The 20,549-nt window shown below is 38.6% G+C and overlaps 2 protein-coding genes across 5 annotated transcripts in view; one reads left to right on the forward strand and one right to left on the reverse strand.

Annotated features, from left to right (window-relative positions):
* The window catches only part of LOC110833593 (dnaJ homolog l(2)tid, mitochondrial), a 35,399-nt gene that overhangs the window by 11,184 nt on the left and 3,666 nt on the right, over positions 1 to 20,549 (reverse strand). The window lies entirely within an intron of this gene.
* On the forward strand, positions 1,589 to 20,031 carry LOC110833601 (arylalkylamine N-acetyltransferase 1). Of its 4 annotated transcripts, none has more exons than XM_022071877.2 (4): positions 1,589 to 2,003; positions 16,166 to 16,373; positions 16,965 to 17,244; positions 17,371 to 20,031. In XM_022071877.2, exons 1-4 carry the CDS (start codon positions 1,881 to 1,883, stop codon positions 17,570 to 17,572), a joined length of 813 nt encoding a protein of 270 aa, XP_021927569.2. In that variant the 5' UTR covers positions 1,589 to 1,880; the 3' UTR covers positions 17,573 to 20,031. The 4 variants fall into 4 exon arrangements, with proteins under 4 accessions (XP_021927569.2, XP_021927587.2, XP_087202217.1 ...); XM_022071895.2 differs by lacking the exon at positions 1,589 to 2,003 and adding an exon at positions 4,359 to 4,576; XM_087346091.1 differs by lacking the exon at positions 1,589 to 2,003 and adding an exon at positions 7,591 to 7,796.

Raw genomic sequence — 20,549 nt, forward strand, 5'->3', positions numbered from 1 at the left:
TGAGTGGTCAACGTCACGCCCCGGCCGGCTTTACCCCCGGGAAAGGACCCCGGTACCCATTGTAGAGGAGGCTGGGTGGGCCCCAGAGCCGGTCTGAACGCAGAGGTTAGAGAAAAAAAAAAATCCTCTGCCCCCGTCGGGGATCGAACCCAGGTCGTCCAGTCCTCTATTTGTTTTTACTCACATGACACGTCTAGCAAATGAAATCTGCTAGCGAATCTCAAGGACTGTTTAATTCCTGCGGGAGCAGTAAAGGAAAACGGGGAATGTTTTTCTCATCAGCAGTCACCATTACAAAAACATTTCGCACACATTCAGTGCGACGTATCGATTATTTATTTAGTAACACTTTTACACTCAAGTTATGTAGCATTGAATGATAATATGTGTGAAAGACGAATTTTAAAAGGATCGGAAAGGAAGTGGTCGTTATCTATTTCGAGGCGTTGACCTAGTATTTACTACGAGGGCCTGACAAAACCCATATAAATATCAGTCAGAATAATCGGTTTCCGGACGGAGGTTAGGACAAGGTCCTCCCCAATAAAAAAGATTGCTAACCACTCGCCTGTGATCTCTGGTGATGAAGGGCAGATTAACAAATGAGTCGTGCGCTTGGGTCGTGTGTGACCTGACGTAATTTGTGGATACAACACTTTGGCACGCCCGGTGTGACTGGTTCCGAGGCCATGACTGCAAACAGACTAGAATAATTTACTCGAGAAACAAACATGTGTTTTGTTGGGATCTGTTTTTACATTCTGAATGCCTCTGTTTGTGGTAGTGGAATTCCTTTCTGTTTTTCAAAGCGTGTGTCACACTTAAATGTCGTCTTACACGCAGCTACGCAACTCGATCGTGTTCTGTTTACCAAAACAATAATAGTGACGAGACAAATGAAATACGTCGGTAAACAGGTCAAGGATACGTCGCGTATTACGACAGTGAAACCGTTTGCAAAAAAAGCAACTAATTATTCAATCACGGCTTTGATCGGCACTTTTCAGCTCGCGACAAGACAATTAATGTAACTTCGATTCATTCAGCCAGGGTTCCAGGTTCCGATCAAACCACGACAACAAGATTCCCAACACTTTACAGGCAAACAAACTGACTAAAACCAACTCCCTGTAACCGAGTCCTTGAGGAGACAATAGCCACTCACCTCAAGAATTCCTAGTCTTTTATGGAATCCGAAGGGTCCACATCCTCTTACGCGAGTTCCCTGAGATTCGCTTTAATATTATTCTCCCATCTGCGCTCCTGTATTTCCAAATTTTCTCATCCTTTACAGATTTCAAACAAAAAACTTTGTGTGCATTGTGCGTGCCAAATTCCCTGTACAACTCGTCCATGATTTGTCATCCGAATATCTGGTAAGTTCCTCGTTATGAAATTGTCTCCAGTCACCTGTCACTTGGATACAAATATCTCCTCAGTAGCTTCAGTAGCGTCCGCCACACACGCATGCGCAAATATATGATGCTTCAACCCGCGGGATACAACGCGATCTCTGAGAGGAAATCTCTGTGGACACAGGGAACAAGACCGCTGTGATGATCACATCCGCTTCCGGTACTCGTAATATAACGATTCGATTATAATCGAAACTCGTGTGTCATAAATTACGTTGTTTGTTTTCTTGCTAAATAATGACACGAGTCTGAAAAAAATAACCACTACACGTTCGTGTTACGAATAAAACTGGTGTTAAGTGTTAACACTACGTCAAGAAACGTTTTAAAAGTGTTAATTGTGACACGACACTTGTTTATCCATCGTAAGCAAATCGGTTTTAGTTGCCAAGGCATCCTGCAACGTGAATAGTGTTAATTTTTTTTTTTCCAAGTCTCCGTCTGTTTACGTGAATTTCAGTGACAATGTCGCAACTTTTCATTCACTGTGATCAAGCCGGATCGAATACCGAAGTAGCCTATCCTGACTATTATGACTTCGTCGCAGTCACTGCACCGATGGATGACGCCTTAAGGCGGAACACAAAGGTAACTTAAAACTCTAATTCTGATTATTGTCTTCAAAGAATTCACAGATAAAATTGTAGAACGCCTTGATTGATTATCCGGGACACATCCTCCACCATTTATCACTGATAATCGGCGATCAACTGCGTTCATAGAATATAAATTTGTTGGTGATATTAGAAGATTCAGAAGGTCACATATCGACTCTAAATTCAAGAGAGAGAGAAACGGATTTTTAATCATCTCATTTCTGCTTTTATCACCTTCTTCCTATTCTTGTTTTTGTTCTCCAATCACGTCTTTGTATTTTATTCACCTCCTCCTACTACCTATTTTCCTTTCTCCTTCAAGGTACAGCAATAATTTAAATTAATATAGACAAAGGACCCTTAGTTAAATAAAAAAGTGTGGTCATTACAAAACTATATTTCATGGTTTTTATACGGCATGTCAACGATCTATCTGGCAGAGCAGTTCCCATAGCTATAATACTTTGTACGAATCTGTACAGAGGACTTCGACCTCATTTCTTCTTCATCAACGCAGAACCAGTGACCCACCCATTTCTTCACAGATAAGAGTGCACTATCCACTCACATACTCGTCATATCCCTTTTAATCTCAAAACCCGTCTAAATAATATTAGAGAATCCAGTCCATACCGCGAAGAAAACACAACACTTCACCATTACAAAGATCAACTGGTTAACGCTGTTTAAGGAAATAATCGCTGTTTATAATGAGACACGCACTGCGTACATAATATTTAAGAATCCAGTCCGTACCGCGAAGAAAACACAACTCTTCACCATTACAAAGATCAACTGGTTAACGCTGTTTAAGGAAATAATCGCTGTTTATAATGAGACACGCACTGCGTACATAATATTTAAGAATCCAGTTCGTACCGCGAAGAAAACACAACTCTTCACCATTACATCGATCAACTGGTTAACGCTGTTTAAGGAAACAATTTCTATTTACAGTGATAATCACAGAAAACCCATAAAAACAAAACGCAAATTTAACGACTGTTAAAGCACCTGGTAATTATACTTACCATTCGAATTTAATATCATGTAGCAATTTTGATCCTACAAGACTTGCGTCTAGCGGTGAAGTGTTACGACTGTGACCTGTGCAATTTTTGAATGGAATGCATATTAATTTTCAACCAGCGTTCTCGAAGTGATGTTTCGTTTTCGGTAGATCGACAGCAATGGATCGATAGAAATGGAATGTGTCGATTGGTTTGTAATGTCAGATCCACGTAAGCACGGCAGTAGCAGATATTCTGAGTCTATTCACACGTCGCAAGGACAGATTTTGGCAAGCAAGTAGTTTCGATAGACGGACGATGTATTTTCAAACAGATCTAAAAATGTTCAAATAAACTAAATCGATTTTATTTGTAAAGTCTAAAAGTAACAAAATACACAGAAAAACATTTATGGGTACTTAGAAAGGCCGAAACAGAAAAAAATATATCTTTAACGCCTTGAAATTCTGAAAACTAAACGAAAACAAACTAAGATTGAAATAACACAAACACTTTTCATACTTGGTGAACCAAAAAAAGGAAAAAATAACAGAAATTAATAATAAAACATAAAAAACTGGAATTCAAAATTTACTTACGCACGGCTTACCAGACGACAAAACTTTAGACCAAGGCAGGTAACGGGTTCCAAAAATTCGGTTTGTAAAACATCGGAGGATTTTATCACAAATATACATTTTTTTAAAATTTTCTTTCAGACATTTCACTAACCTGTACTAACAAAATAGAACAGGAATGTCATCAATGGTAACTATATGTACCACCTGCTTTAACAATCAGTAAACCTGAACGGGTTTCGTTTCATTATCAGACTAAACATCGATTATTATTTCCTTAAACAGCTTTATCCAGTCGTCGTAATGGTGAAGTGTTGTGTTTTCTTTGCGGTACGGACTGAATCCTCTAATATTATTCAGATGAGCTTCAGCCCCAAATATTTAAATAAAATCTATAAACTAAAATCATTTCACTCCCTAAACATACAAACAAAGACATCAGTTCTTTAGTTAAGATACGTCCTGCTAATGCAAATAGAATAGTTGTTTACGAGTTTTAGTGCCATGGAAATTATTACCAGTATCTCTCGTCCTCGATTTATGTAACAAGCCTTAGAGAGGGGGCGGAGGGAAATTTGTGATAACAAAATTACGTCACTCAACAGAATAGACGAGAAGAGAGAACGTTAAGTAAAGTGTGCGTAGAAGAGAGACAGATGAAAATATGTAACTGGCGACATGACGATAGATTAGTAAACAGGGAGAAGGGTGGGGGGGGGGAGTTATCGTAAGCAGAGGGGCAGTATCATGTAAACTACACTAAAAATAAAATACACTCTTTGGTGTTACATACAGTTTGTTGTGTGGATGTGTCTGGGACAGTTTACGTGTAATGAAACATTCAGCACCCAGCATAAGGTATCATTCAAGCATCACTTTACGATATTATCAACAAACCTATCGCAACAGCCAACAGCCAACAGAATTTCTGGAACGGATTCAAACGTCTGAGACTCCCCGTCTGTTAGCAATCAAACGTGAGTTTTATTTATATCAATCGCATGAAGTTTTGAAACACGTAACTCGTGATTTCTTAAATAAAGCTACAACGGATTGAAATGAACGTAAGTAAATGTTTGTTACAGTTTTGATTCATGTCAGGGTTTTACAACGACGCCACGTTCGTCTTGTTAAAATGAGATGGGATGGTCGGTTAGAAAAAGACGGAGAAGTTCACAGTTTTATTGTAAAAACAGGAACCTTGCATTTCGCACATGACAAATATAGGATTGCCAACGTTTTTCATATCCGTAATTTCTTCATAAGAAGCGTAATTAATATCGTTATATATGATATTTAAAAATGTGTGTAAAAAAAGATCGGTCATTCTTTGGGTGAAAAATGTGATTAGTAGATTACACATCCAGCGTAACAGAACATGCATATTTTAAGACAGTTCTAATCAAATTATAAAATCAGTCAACAAAAATAAAAAAATTGTGAAAATCCCGAGGTTCGCCAAATTCTATCCAAATTCGGGATATGCAGCCCACAGAATGGATCTATGTGTCTCGTATTATCCTCAGAATGAACAGCGATTATTTCCTTAAAACCAGCTGATCTAAGTAATGGTGAAGCGTTGTGTTTTCTTCGCGGTAAGGACTGAATATTTAAATATTATTTCGGTACACTTCGTGGTTCAAAGGATTAACACGAGTTACGGCGACGGCCTACCACATGAAATAATCTGTTTAAACAAGAAAATTATCTAAGACAGCAAACATATATTTCTTCCCGTTTCATCCTTCCTGACCGATTTACATTTTAAACATTTCTCATGATGAAACTTTTGTAAGACTAATCTTATCTTATCGCTGCTTCAGATAATACTGCATAAGGTTATTAATTACCTCCATGAAACTTATTTGTTCATTTTTAAGCGGGACGAAAGTAAATCAAACAAACAGGTGTGTAAGGAGTGCAGTTTTTCTATACATTTTAATCAATTTCTTCAACGTTCTAAATTTGAAACTTTGAAAATTCCTCTCTATTGAGCAGTCTCGTTCCTGAGAAGCTGACAGTAGCTCAGCTAGCCAACAAATTCCAAGATCGGACCAAAAAAATGCATTACTGAGAACAGCCCACCACCACTTCCTGTCCTGAGCCAGATGAATCCAATCCACACCTCATCCCACTCCCACGCGAAATATATAAACTACATATATTTATATTTAAATCTGATGATGATTTAATTTATTTTTATGCAATAAAATTTGGTACAGGGATAAATAGTAAAATATATCTTGGCATGAAATAATTTTTCGGAATTATTTCCTTATTTAAATCCTGTGATATGTTATATGTTTATGAAATACTATTGACAGCTGAGGCAAGCAGATCGTCGGTTATCAATGTCACTCTCAAACACGAATGGCTGATTAACAGCAAGTGGCATCTGGTGTAGAACATCAAAGCAATTAAATCCAGACTCTGTAATGTAATCTGCTTCATAGCACGGAAAATATCTGACGCACGCTTCAAGGCACAGATTTCTTCCCGGATAGTAAAATTTTGCAGAGTGGTAGCCATGTCGTATTTCTATTTTACATTTACCACAATAAATATATTTCAGAGATAAAAAAAACACCTCGAAAGTGGGACAGTTTCAGATCCAGATACATTGTTAAATACTTTATTTATTAGTGTATTATTCAATAATTAACAATTTAATAATTATTTATCACTGAATAATCATCCCATCAACGGAAAATGACAAATAAGATTAACACAGCTCGCTGGACATAAAAATATACACTGATAATGCAGGCAACAGTTTTTCAGCTTAAATACACCTATGATGTCACCAGCTTTTAAAACTCCTCACACGATAAATATTTAGCAACAGTGTTCTCTCGTCTGTGCTGAATATCAATTCCACGGACTGCGACGCAGAATTAACACATCCGTTGCTCGCCCGAGAGAGGGGAAAAAAAAGAGGATATTGTTGAGCAACAATAGCTTACACTTGCTGCTAAGTTCCCACATTCATTAAGTAGTGACGAGCTCTGTCTCATCTTTTTGTTACAATATGTTTGACGACGCGTCAAATGTTAAGACTATTTTATCAACATCTGACTTTCACAACCAATTTCAAAATCATACTGCATATCGACCTCACATTTTATTCTAGGTCTTCCAATTAGACGTTTTCCAAAGGGTTTCTTCACCAAAATTCTGCATTCGATGTCTCCCTCACCCAATCAACACTCCGAGCCCAACGAATGTCCAGATTTAATTATGCTACCAGGACTGGGTGACCTAACCTAACCTAACCTAATTATGTATTTGTTCAATTCAATCTTTTACGAACAAAGAATTTTTCAAAACACCTTAGAGTCGATGAATAATATAATAATCAATCAATAACAGGTCTGATTAAAGAAGATAATTATTATATTCAGCATCAAAATTTAAAGCAATTTAGGTTTTTCCAACTGGTTGCCAGCCAAAAAATAAGTCAAGGTTAATAGTAGGGCTATAACCATTCAAGGCTTCTACGAAAGGCCAAATGGTAAATTCAGTTTATACCTTGTGCCGCTGGGTGATTTATTATTTTGATTCGGTCGTCAAAGCCTCATTAGAATACAGTACACTACGTGAAGGTGGAGACTATGAGACATGTTCTAAAACACAATATAACAACGCTTCAGATAATCTTCTTTTCCTGAAACATTTGAAACTAAAATCCCATCTAGATAATATTTAAGAATTCAGTTCGTACCGCGAAGAAAACACAACTCTTCACCATTACAAAGATCAACTGGTTAACGCTGTTTAAGGAAATAATCGATGTTTATTCAAAGAACGATACGTAAACTGTACGCAAAACGCAGAATTACTGTTGAAGCAGGTGGTATATATTGTTACCATCACCGGAATGAAAGTTCTGTCGAACGTTCCTCCTACAGAGACACGCAGAGTCAGTTTGCCTGTTCCAAAAGACTAGCGCTCTGAAGTCACGCGTGACGGGGTTTTCCTTTGTACATCAAATCTTGCTGAAGGAAAAACTGAAGCCGAAATTGGATACGGCAGAAATGAGATCTCAGGACTCAAGAGACCCAGCTCCAGCATCCAGCTCCGATACAGTCCGCTCAGAAAGTGTACAACACAATTCGTGGTTGTTTAAGCGAACTCCTTACATAGCCATGGCTCTGTAGAGATTTCCTTCGCTAGAGGACGTGTTTATTTAAAACGGAGGTACGTTTATTCTACGGAATGACATTTATTTTCTTTTTCAAAGAAAGTGCCGTGTCTCTGAATTTCAACCGGAGCTTATATTCGCATCCAGGGGGAAAAAATCTGCATAATCAATAGAGTATTCTGTAATCATTAGCATTTATTAAAATATAATAAATTTACGAAATGTACGAGGGTAGCTTTTAGTTTAGATTGTTAACATCTGTGGTTGAATTTAACGACACAAATTTGCTTACTGACTCCACAGTCATCATTAAATTCCAGTCTCAATTCTACCACCTTACAAAAAAAAAAAAAAAGTTGAAATAATCTGAATAAACCACTAAATTTTCAAAATTGTGAGCGACCAGGGATCGATTCCTGGCAAGGAACGAAATGTTCTTCGCCATTACATGAACTTTCAACAACACGTGAAAATTCATATAAACTTTACAGAATCTACCCCCAACGATACGAAAAGAATCCAAGCTTCAATTTACTGATGAGAACAACGATTTCCTTGTTTCCTATCCCCCCCCCTCTCTCTCTCTCTCTCTATGGATAAAGATATATATATATATATATATATATATATAAGCCTCTCGTTACACGACACAACATGTTTTTAATATAATTCTTCATCTCCACTAACCCCTGTGTATTCTCCTATAACAAATTTCATCTCAGCACGAAGTTAAGGGTTTGTAAACGCAATTTTCCACAGACTACACACGCAACGTGGAAAGACGCAATAGAACTTCTCCGTATATTTAATTTTCTGGAGAGTTGAACGCTGGTGGAATTTACTTTGGGGGTAACACAGCCACTCGCTGTTGAAATATTCCATTGTGACACCCCCGACAAAGGCCAGTGGTCACCTAACCGGACAGGATACTGAAGTCTCTCCCACAAACAAGACTAGTTCTGCGGTTCCATATCAAGGATTTATGATGAACGAACAGTTCCGTTCGCTGACACAAGACCCAGTCACCTTGATTCTGATACATTTTATCCTTCATGGGAGAGAAAGTACTCGCTGAAAGATATTGAAATGCAAATCCTACAGCAAACTTTGCAATTCAAATCTGATCTATGTAAGCAAATACAAACACATCCAAGTGCAGGACGAAGTAAAAAAAAGCTCAGATGAACATCACAGACAAGCGTGGATTATAACATAAGCAGACATCAGACTGTTGTGGAGGGGGGGGTGGGTTAAACAGTGAAGGACGTGTTACACGATGCAAAACATTGTTTTTAACGCACGTCGGTAAAAAATGCCAGACAAAATCATAATACAAAGACAGTTAATAAATACATTTTTTTTTTCGAAACAACGTAAAGTCCACGTACTTGGAAATTATGGTAAAAAAAAATCAAAATAATATTTGTGATAAAATTAAACCAAAATAAATTCGGGGAATGTTCAACTGACAATCAGGTCAAAACATATTTAAAAAATATTACATATTAAAAATGTATTAGAATTATACATTTGCCTGATCTTTTATATGGGTGAGAAATTTGATCTCTCAGAGAAAAATGTGGCAATGCATCAGAACAAATGTCCGAGGAGGATACATGAATCTAAGACAGAAAAAGAGAGAGACAGAGATAAAGCAAAGGTGGATTGGGAAAATTAAATAATGAACAGTTTAAGAGCTAGAAATATTTACAAAACAGGATTTAAGGTGATCAAAACAAAGGAGAAAGGTATCACTTGAAGGACACGTTGGGTTGGATGTGGGGTATAATATTAAAATGCGTGTTAGATAAGTATGTTGCCATGGTGAGGAGCGGAATCAACTGACTGAAGAAGAAGTTGACAAAATTAATTATGTTATCCGATGGGCACAGTACCAACGGCGGTATAACAAGTGGTCCATACCTGACCACACGCCCATGCCTCAAGCGGGCGATACGACCCTGGGCGCTGTTCGTGACAGCCTGACACCTGACCTTCAGGTGGGAGCGGCGTTAATGTAGCAACATAATTCAATTCTGATGACGCAGTACAGAATGAAGACATGCAAGGATTCGTACCTGTTTTTTTGGAGGATCTGAGGGTCTCAAGGCGCCGAAAATGTCATGCTCTTCCGGGTTGTAGCACAGTGTAAAATTGTAGGTAGATACCAAAGTTTCAGAGGAACATTCTGCCTCTTAAGCCCTGAAGACGGAGGCAGGATATTACTCCGAAACGTTCTTCTCCATACGTCTTCGTGACGAGAACAAATATGCATTACAAAGGGGGTTGTTTTTAATGACGAGTCGGGAAAGATATCGGAATCGAAAGGGAAGGTACCATTACCTCATACCCAAAAGCACGTGACCTTGTCTGGCAGCAGGGTCATGTTGGAGTACCGCCTTCATTTGTTACACTGTCAAGGACGCCCAGTAAACAAACTTAACGGTCAGTACCTGATAGGTGTAGCCAAGATCACACAAACTGGTGATTTAATCAAGCATAAGACAAGCTGAACTTTGTTTCAAATGAGTACGTACGAGGTGCGATCGAAAGGTTTCCAGACTGCGCGTATAAAAACCCGTACACTTATCTCAGGTATTAAATTCATCCATCACCCTCGAAGTAGTTCCCCTGGGAGTGAACACAACGATCCCAGCGCCGCTGCCAAGCCTGGAAGGATCCCTGGAAAACTTTCTTTGTCAGCCCGTCAAGCACCATCTGCGATTCTGCCTGAATCTCTTCTATCGTCTCAAATCTCCTTCCCTTTAGCTGAATTTTCATCTTTGGGAAGAGGAAGAAGTCACACGGAGCTTAGAAAGGAAGTTGAGGTCGGTTCTTGCAAGATCTTTGAGCTCCTGACAAACGAGAAGTCGATTCTGCTTCTGGTCCTCAGACAGGATGCGTCGCATGTGGAGTTCTTCCTTTAGAATCAGCTGACAGGTCCCATAGCCTATCCCAACAATGTCGCACAAGTCGTTGATGGTACGACGTCGATCTTCGTGAATGGCCTGCCGAATCTTCGTAACATTTTCGGGCGTTGTGCTCGAAGATGGTCGTCCAGAACGCTCGTCATCATCGACAGAGGTTCGGCCATTTTTAAAACGTGAATGCCACACAAAAGTTTGTGCACGACCCATTGCGGACTCCCCAAATGCTTGCTTTAGCATTTCATAGGTTTCCGTAGCCGTTTTGGCGAGTCTTTGGCAAGAGATTCAGGCAGAATCGCAGATGGTGCTTGACAGGCTGACAAAGAAAGATTTCCAGGGATGCTTCCAGGCTTGGCAGCGGCGCTGGGATCGTTGTGTTCACTCCCAGGGGAACTACTTCGAGGGTAATGGATGAATTTAATACCTGAGATAAGTGTACGGGTTTTTATACGCGCAGTCTGGAAACTTTCCGATCGCACCTCGTACATATAGCACGAATCGGAGAAACACAAAATTCATACAAGATTTTACTCAGGAAACGTAAAGGAAAGAGACCACCTGCAAAGCCAGGCATAGAAAGTGTATCCCTGAAACAAGGATGCTGGCGTGTGTGAGATAACTCCCGTTATTATTTACAATCACACTGGTCTTATGTAAATTACGTCACTTACATCACATATAATTGTCTAGATCGCTGTAACCCAGGCAGCAGTCCCAGTTTACGTATGCAAAACGAATCAAATAAAATTATAATGAACTACAGCGGGTTAATAAATCAGAGGTTACATAACATAACAACATTATGTCGCAAATCTTAATTCGTTTTAAAAGTGTCAAGGCTGCATTATCTTATCCTGGCACCATTAACGCGAAATCGCCACATTATGTGAACCTTCGACCTTACTTAGTCCTTTACATTCGTCATAAATTTATAAATTACAGAACAAAAAAAAAAAAAAAAACCCGAACGGGATTTAATCGATTCCTTTCCCTGATAAACTTGCATTGTTCCTGTCTGCAGCTCAGTTCATAACGCGAACAATAACAAAGGTCTCTTGGAACCCAGGACGTCGTGCGAACACCAATCTCAATTTCGCAAAAGTAACAATGAAGCACGGCTACGTGACGCAACTGAGTGTCCTTAACAATACGAAATCAAAGGACAGAAACTTGAGCAACAAGACAATTATTTATTATTATTATTTAGTGTTCTGTCTGACGACAGGTCCATATGAACAGGATCCTTCCATCCTTTTCTCGGACTGGGACCTGTTCATATACGTTCTTGGCAGATGATCCAGAAGTGGTTTGCCATTGCCTTCTTCTGTGTGTGAATGGAGTAATTGTTGGGATGCCACGGAAGAAAACTCCGTGTTGCCTAGACCACGGCCTTGCCCAACACAAGTTATAAATTCGGGCACCGCCGGGAATCGAACCCGAGACCCCAGGATTACAAGGCCAGCGTTCTAACCGCTAGACCACCGTGGTCTTAACTTTCATTACAAGACAATAAATTAATAAAAATGAGGAAATTGCATTAACTTTTACCGAATGGAAGTATTTCCAAACACGTGACCAGAATTAAATATGGCCGGACAAGGAATATCATTCAGAAACTAACAGATTACAAAGAAAGTTTCGAGATATTTAAAACTAGTAATCCCGACCACTAAAATTTATCTAGTTTCCGGTAAGGAACTTCTGTCTTCATTTTTTAATTAACTACAAATTTCCCAACTTTTTGCCTAGAGCAGACGCCTCTGAAAAACCACAAACCTGACCAAGACTATATAATAACATATTATTATCTTGCCTGTAATTTATAATAAATTTCCACGAAACTCAGCTGGTATTTTTGAATATTTTCTGTGGAATAACACGTGCCGCCTTTGTCTTCCGACATTCCATCGTAGATGTTAACTGATAAGGGTGAAAAATTGGCTTCTAGATCAGCCTTATCACTTGCGGTGAGTAAATGCTACAGCTCAGCTGTTGATTGCTTTGAAACCGGTTGATCGACGTAGAAAAGACATATGAAAGTCAAGGCAGAAAAGTTACATCTTTACTAAACAGAATAAATTTTTCTGTTTTTATAGTGTGTAGTAGACTGACCCGCAACGAAAATTGTAGAACATCTGGTTAACAATTTCGGGTTCTAGAAGATTCACGTCTAATGATATAAAAAATAAATAATTTTTCTTTTCTAGTAAGAGGGCGTTTAAACCCCTGTAGCCAAAGAAAGGCCCGTTATTTTTCAACGTGGGGATTTAATTAAAAATATAAGATTTAAGAACACTAATCGATCTATATAACAGACAAGTGTAGTTTGGTGATCAATCATCCATGACCGATTATCTACATCGTCTTCTATATAAAGCAAGAAAACGTGTAATTTAGATAGTAATTTGCACTAAATAGGTTGTAATTAAATTCTGAAATTAATTACTGCAAGCCACGTGCTACACACACGGTCCACCAATCAAAACGACAAGCGATTGGAAATGAAAAACGTGATTTCAAGCACCAAATCCCACCGTCCCGATACGTACCAAAATCAGATCATATCTGACTCATAATCACCAGGACTTTTGTCGCCTCAAGATGAACTCCAATTTCTCCATTGTGGTTTATCTATTTTCTAGCAATTTCTTTTATTTCGTTTCATCTCCCTTCCATCGTATGACATCCACGAGTCCATATCCACGCTCGTAACTCGTAAACAATCTCGTCACCTAATCTGAACACTGATTGGCGGAATTCTTGTTACGTCACGAGCCAACCTTGAGGAAGACGTCAGGACTTTTTTGAACGGTTGTGTATAAAAAGGCAGGTAGTCTGACATTGCAGGAGTTCTTAACCTTTCCTCAACACCAAGACGACAGCTCCTAAAAACGCAACCAGGAGCCAGCAGGAAGACTTCGCTTACAACCAGAAAAGCAACTTCGAGCGTGTGTCACGTGTGCCTGCTAAAAGTGAACAGAGACTGGGGCATATTTCGAGAAATAATACGGAAAAATAAAACATAATTTTGGTGTTCAATTCTTGAAACGAAGAAGCAACTGATTTTTATTAAAAATGGAAATGAAATTCGAAAGAGTTTATAATTCTGAAACTTTTCAAAACCACCAATGGAAATCGACGGTAAGACCATAATTTAAGAAATCTAAAATATAATTTCACTGTTACTGATAAAAATAGGCCAATTGAAAGACCTAAGAGTAGATGGTACGGTAGTATTAAAATATTTTACAAGTAATATGACGTGAAGATTTGTAATGTCACCTGGATCTACGGAGGAGTGGCTCTTGTGAACACGGTTATGGATCTAACGAATCCATAAAAGGGGAGGGATTTCTCGGTCAGCTGACATTTTCTTATTTTTCAACTGGACCCCCCCCCCCCTTCGTGCACAGAACAAAAAAACACCACCACACTTTCTGGGCTCATCATAAATGCAACACAAACACCTAACACAGTGACTTTAAATGTCTTAATGTGTTACATAACTCGCTGACCTTGAAACTGGTTCCAGCTCCTCAAGACCGCTTTGTTTTGTGTCCAGAATTTTACTATCAAAATTACGTTATTAATGACATCACAGGACTGACAAAGAATGTTTATTCTCGCTACGGAGATTCATCTGCCGTGTCTTATTAAGATCGTCTTATTGTTCTTAGACCAACGCCCATGTCTGCAGTCTGTAAATGTGTTCGGGTGTTCTAAAAAAGTATCTTTAGACATGGATTTTGAACTCTGCTTGAATGGATTACACTGATTCGGGTAAGTTCCAAGTTGCGTGCTCTAGAATAAATGTTTTTCATAAAACGCTTAGAAATTTACAACCAGCTGAGCGACTATTAATTTCTCAAGAAAAGATTCGATACATTCTAGCAAATTTTGGGTAAAGCAGACGTTCAATGCAGTTAAAACTCTTTCCTTAATCAAAACAAAAATTACAGTGATTTAGACTTGTGGGGGGTCAAAAGGGAACAATCAGTAAGATTACCGAAGAAAATTAATTATAATTAACGGCAAATCAAAAGGGTAACTGATACATAAGTGAGATTTCAGAGTCTCAGGGCGGTGAGTATGAAGATGTCTGTCTTCCGGTTGTAGCGATGCATAGCCTTGTACGTCTACTCTTACGAATTTATTGATTCATAGTTTATTTAACGATGCTTTTTCAATAGCTCAGACTACATACTGTCGAATGAGAGGACGTTAGTGAATAATGAATTGGAAAGGATGTGGAAGGAAACGGTCGTAGCTCAATTTAAGGTACTTTCCCGGCATTTCCCTAGAGAGACTGAGGAAAACCACGAAGAAACCCAGTCAGGGTAGCCGGTCTCCGGGCCGAGATTTGAGCCCCGGACCTCCCGAGTACGAAGCAGGAGTGATAACCACCCGACCATGACGTTCGACGACTATTTTCACGAAGAATCTTCATGAAAATACACTGGCTCAAAGTATTTTATGCAGTGGAATGGGCGGACATCCTTCACAAATAACGCACAAAGGTTCGGAATATCACCACAAGCGTGGTTAAAGATAAAATGAGGAAAAGGGGTCAACTCTCAGAGATAACGTCCACACAGAAACGTCCGGCGATTCTACCGGGGAATACCACAGCTGAATCATTCATTAACTGACCACGACAACGAAATGTTAATCAGGGAAGTTCATCGGTCGTGTTGACGGACAAATTCTAGTAGAGAAACACACCCACTCGGGTTGTAACATTTGGCTTTTACAAGGTTGGCAGCCTTTAACATACACACACACACACACACACACAATTATTACGCTAGTGTAAACAACCTGAATTAATTTATTATACTTAAGTGCGTCCATGAGAACAAAACAGCTTGCATAAATATGTTTTTCTACGATGCATCGTTCAGGAACCTTCAGTTGTTCGAAACGAAGCTCTCACCTTTTGGAATAATTATTGTTTTTTCTATCATGCGCCAAGATCTTTTGGATACACGTGTCTAATTGTCGAAAAATAAATAAATACTTTTTTCTAAGTTTCTCTCTCCAGCAGGAGAAGTTTTTGTGTTTGTCATTTTTATACGACACTTCGTTTGGGAGAGACAGACAGACACATATTATCCTTTCAAATACAAACAAATGCATAAGCAACAGGGTCCATGTTCATTTGAAGTGAAAAAACAGGAAACTGTATTTAAGAATTCAGTCCGTACCGCGAAGAAAACACAGTACTTCACCATTACGAAGATCAACTGGTTAACGCTGTTTAAGGAAATAATCGCTGTTTATAATGAGACACGCACTGCGTACATAATATTTAAGAATTCAGTCCGTACCGCGAAGAAAACACAACACTTCACCATTACGAAGATCAACTGGTTAACGCTGTTTAAGGAAATAATAATCGCTGTTTACATACTAAACCACTCTGCGGACAAAATGAAAACTTAATGAATGTTTAAGCGGGTGGTACACATAATTACCACAGACTCTTTTCACTGTCGCAGGTGGAAGGTGGGCCACAAGTGGCTATGTCAGAACAGGACTACAAAATTGTACCGGTAACGCTGAAGGATGTCGAGAAGGTGTTAGAACACCTTCGTAGGTTCTTTTTTCGCGAGGAACCCCTCAACGTCTGCATAAATCTCTTGGGTGAACGAGGAGAGGAGAAATGCCAGGAACTTGAGAACTATTGCATCCAGACCATTCCAGAAGGTACGTAACATCTTTCTCTCGATAGACGTCTCATCAGACAATATGGCGGGTGATATCCTTCTATCTTAATTTACATAAACGCATTGAATCCAGACGTATAGGGTCTCCAACTTCTAACTCACAGAAAATGAAAAAAAAAATGTTTTGTTACATTTCGACAAAGACCAGTGATTATCTGTAAGTGTTAGTATTCAACGTTTTTTGTTCGCGTACCCCCAGATATAATTTCTCTTCAGCTTTGTACCCCCATAGTTGTTGGTGTATAATTCAAGTTATACATAGTATATAATCTACATCTAAAATAAATTAAATAAATTAAATTACTGATTATTCAGTGTTTATCATAAAATAATAATTTTTTTTAAATTTCACGTACCCCCTAAGATGTCTTCGCGTACCCCAGGTTTAATACCACTGTTATATAGAATGGTGGGGTTGCTAGTTCCGTTTATGGCCACATAACCACTTTCCTTAGCAGGGACATTGCTTCATTGTTTTACTGAATCGTAAAAAAAATATTCAAATTTGTAATTTGGGCACTGACAACATTTTGAACTATCAAAGAGAAGAATGTTATTGATGTTTCTGCAGGTTTGTCACTGATGGCTGTGACCCCTAGCGACAAAGTTGTTGGAGTGATACTCAACGGGTCCCATGAACCAGGACATCTGGACGAGATGCAGAGAAATGCGGACAACTGCCCGCACGCAAGATTCCGTAAAATATTGCAGCTGCTGGTTGCAGTGGACCGAGGTTCTGACGTTTTCAGCAAGTTCCCCGACGTGGACAAACTTTTCGAGGTCCGAATCGTGTCCGTGGATTCTGCGTTACGCGGCCAGGGCATAGCCAAGGCACTCATCGAAAAGTCAAGGTCAGTTAAGAGGAAGATGTCAGAATAATTCGTCTTTCTTCTGTCTCCGCTATTTCTTCCTGTAAATTTCCCTTTCTTTCCTGTTCAGTCTAAGAGAAGTCGAAACTAATTACTCTCACATTTCAGAGAGCTAGCCAAGGACCAGAAATTTCCTCTAATTCGAGTTGACTGCACAAGCCATTTCTCTGCCCGAGCTGTCGCCCGACTGGGCTTCGAGTGCGTGTTCACGCTGCGATACGAAGACCACTGTCAGAACGGGGAGCCTGTGTTCCGCCCGGAAATCCCCCATAACCAGGTCGCAACATACGTTCTAAGACTTCAGCCCTAACTACTGATGGAAATTACATCTCACAGACGAAGCACATTTTCTTATCCTCATTAAACCTAAACCCTGTGACTGCAACACAAAAATTATATCGACATTTGCAACACTCGTTTCAAAACTGTACGTCTTGCGTCCCAGATTTCATCCCAGTAATTATTTTAATTAAATTAATTATTTATATGGAACAAGCGTTCTTTATCCTGCCATTTTGTATCGGGAAATCTTTTAGATGAAGAAAATAAAAACCCGAAGAGACTTAGAATAATTTGGCTAACTTTACAAATGAGAACACGTGTTAGAGTTTTTAAAGGTTAATAACAGAACTAACTCTTCATGAAGAATCTAATAATACGATAAGATAGTCAAGAAATTCCTCGCCTTTTACGACACTCGAAGGTTCATTACCGTGTTCACAACAGCTTGCCATCGAAGGGTAAATCGTAAAATTACCCTAGATATTTATCAAGACGACTGGTTGAATGGAGGTAAGGCTCCACTCATTCTTGACCTCAACACCAGATGGAGGTAAGCGGTCAGCTCAGAAAAAAGCCACCCCCTACCCACTGGGTGAAGTACTTTGTAGGCCTGGGCACAAAACTACGAAAATATTGTCTTGCCCTTCTCGAGAATCGAATCCCAGTCAACTTTTGCACGCACGAAATCAACCGTGGATTTTCTACGTGCATAAACTACCTCATAACCTAAAAGATGTATAAACATGCGATGGGGTCGGACGACAAGATTTTTCCTGTATTTATACGTTGTATTGACGGTCTTACATTTTAATTATTATATTTTCCCGTCATTTAGTTCCTGACAATGGAAAATGGAATAGTCTCCAAAATCCATTTTATTTCGAATCGACGCGAAGAATTAGTTGCATAAGTATTCATATTAAGTCACTCAGTAGCGTAATAATTGTAGTACATGCTTTGAAAATGGCTCCCTTTTTAAAACAGCATCGTAATTTTAAGTTTCCATTAAATAATTTATCCAAACATCACATGAAATTAGAGTTAACCTTGAAATCACACCCTGTATCAATACAGACAACTTCAAAATGTGTCAACATTATTTTAATGTACAAATCAGATACATACGTAAATTAAACGAATGGGATAAATAATTAAAAAAACTTACATGTTTCTACTCAATTTGAAAAAAAAAATCATCCCATTGAGTCTGTGGGATGATCTTTCTTGTGGGTGTTACTTTGGGCGAAGAACATGAATAAATATTTGGAAATAATGTGCATGGGAAATATCAGGACCTATGACCAATTCAGAATATTATGTAACTAGAAACTTCCTGATTTACACAAATTACCTTCCACTACCAGAACAATGATATGATCTAAGAGGTTTAAGATGGACGGGGAGTGTAGCTAGGATAGGGAAGTAAGAATGTATATAAATGTTGATAAGGAAATCCCTTGTATAATTTGAGGATTAATCTTGAAAAGACATGGTATGAGTAAATATCCATAGGATCGTAGCTCCACTCTTTCTTGGCACCAGCTTCACGCCCCACCCGATTTACCCCCGGTAAAAAGTACCAGGTACCCACTTGAGACCAAGTGTACAGAGTGGACCCAAAAGCCAAGAGAGAAATTTATTACTCATTATGATAATCAAACCCCTGTTGTCCTGCCTATAACCTACTTATTGTACTGACTGAGCAACCCAAATTATAATATACGATTCGTCCGTGGTTGGTCTTGTATACAACTCTGTGACCGCATTTGTTGTACAGGATTTCTGCCCCTCATTTCAGACTAAAGATAATTTATAGAAATGTTTATCACTCACCAATTTGAACCACCATTCATGTTTACGAAACATCGGTAGATATTTGTAGTATATACAGACGTTGAAAAACATCACATAAAAAACACAACTCACTTCCTTTCCACTCATTATAATAAATTTGACTGTGCAAAAGCATGGACGTTACTGGTCATTGCTACCATTTGGACTCTTAAATTTTCCCTCACAACTAGTTCATGTGGTGCACTCTACCGAGAAATTTCTAAAACATCACCACGGTGCGACGTTAAATGTGCGATATTCAGATGTTTGTAGGCCTTTAGATGAAAATTTATTTACTTTTTGAACGACAGGTCTTTTTACTCAGAATACAAATCACTTTATGGGAAAACATTAGTGTGACAATGACGTCCCTTAAAATGGTAACCTCGAATCCAGGCTTCCAATGAAACAAAAGCATCTTACAAAAACACGCAGCTGATATCGCACATTTTGAGGTTAATATTTTAATTATAGTGGTATAAATTTAACAACAAATGCGAAAGGAAAATAAATATCTATGGGTTTGCAAAAAGGAAAATAACAACAAATTCTATGACATAGGTCTATCACATAGCGCGATTACTTTGTAATTAGTAACTTACCTTGCAATTTCCCACTGAATAAAAAACCCAAAAGGCTAATTACCTTGCAGAAGTGCCTTTATCATATGCTTGGTGAATCCAATTCACACACTCCCACTATTTTCCTAATAACCATTTTAATATTAACCTTACATCTTTTTCTAGGTCCTCCATAGTCATCCCCTACCTTCGATTTTTATAACAATTTTGCACCCATCTGAACTACATGCCCAGTCCATATCATCTTCCTCAATATGATCGTTTGATTCTAAACTGGATGGCAGGAAAGTTTCACAGAATTTAAAATGCAGTTAACTTAATGAATTTGTTTTAAAGTGTTCAAAATATGCAATACTTTAACTTACTCCAAAGAGCAAAGTCCTTGAGATGCTGACAGTCACTCAGATAGTCAAATTTCTTGATTTTATGGAACCTAAAGGTTTCTTACCAAGAGTTCACAAGAACCTACCACCAGTCCCTATCCTCAGCCTGACAAATCTACAATGGCTGAACAAAATACGCACCCATGAGGTTTAGTCTACACAATAATAATTATATGGAATAAAACACAAAATTGTGGTGAGATTTCAG

Source organism: Zootermopsis nevadensis, unplaced genomic scaffold (genome assembly GCF_977971745.1).
Source record: "Zootermopsis nevadensis isolate Lab colony 2312 unplaced genomic scaffold, Znev_1.0 Znev_ptg000001l, whole genome shotgun sequence".
Lineage (NCBI taxonomy): Eukaryota > Metazoa > Arthropoda > Insecta > Blattodea > Termopsidae > Zootermopsis > Zootermopsis nevadensis.

Excerpts from the sequence above, each read along its gene's own strand:
- LOC110833601 (XM_022071877.2), top strand. The coding sequence starts at position 1,881 with ATGTCGCAACTTTTCATTCACTGTGATCAAGCCGGATCGAATACCGAA. Across the intron at positions 2,004-16,165 it reads CCTTAAGGCGGAACACAAAG|GTGGAAGGTGGGCCACAAGT; the intron begins GTAACTTAAAAC and ends TCACTGTCGCAG. Across the intron at positions 17,245-17,370 it reads GCACTCATCGAAAAGTCAAG|AGAGCTAGCCAAGGACCAGA; the intron begins GTCAGTTAAGAG and ends CTCACATTTCAG.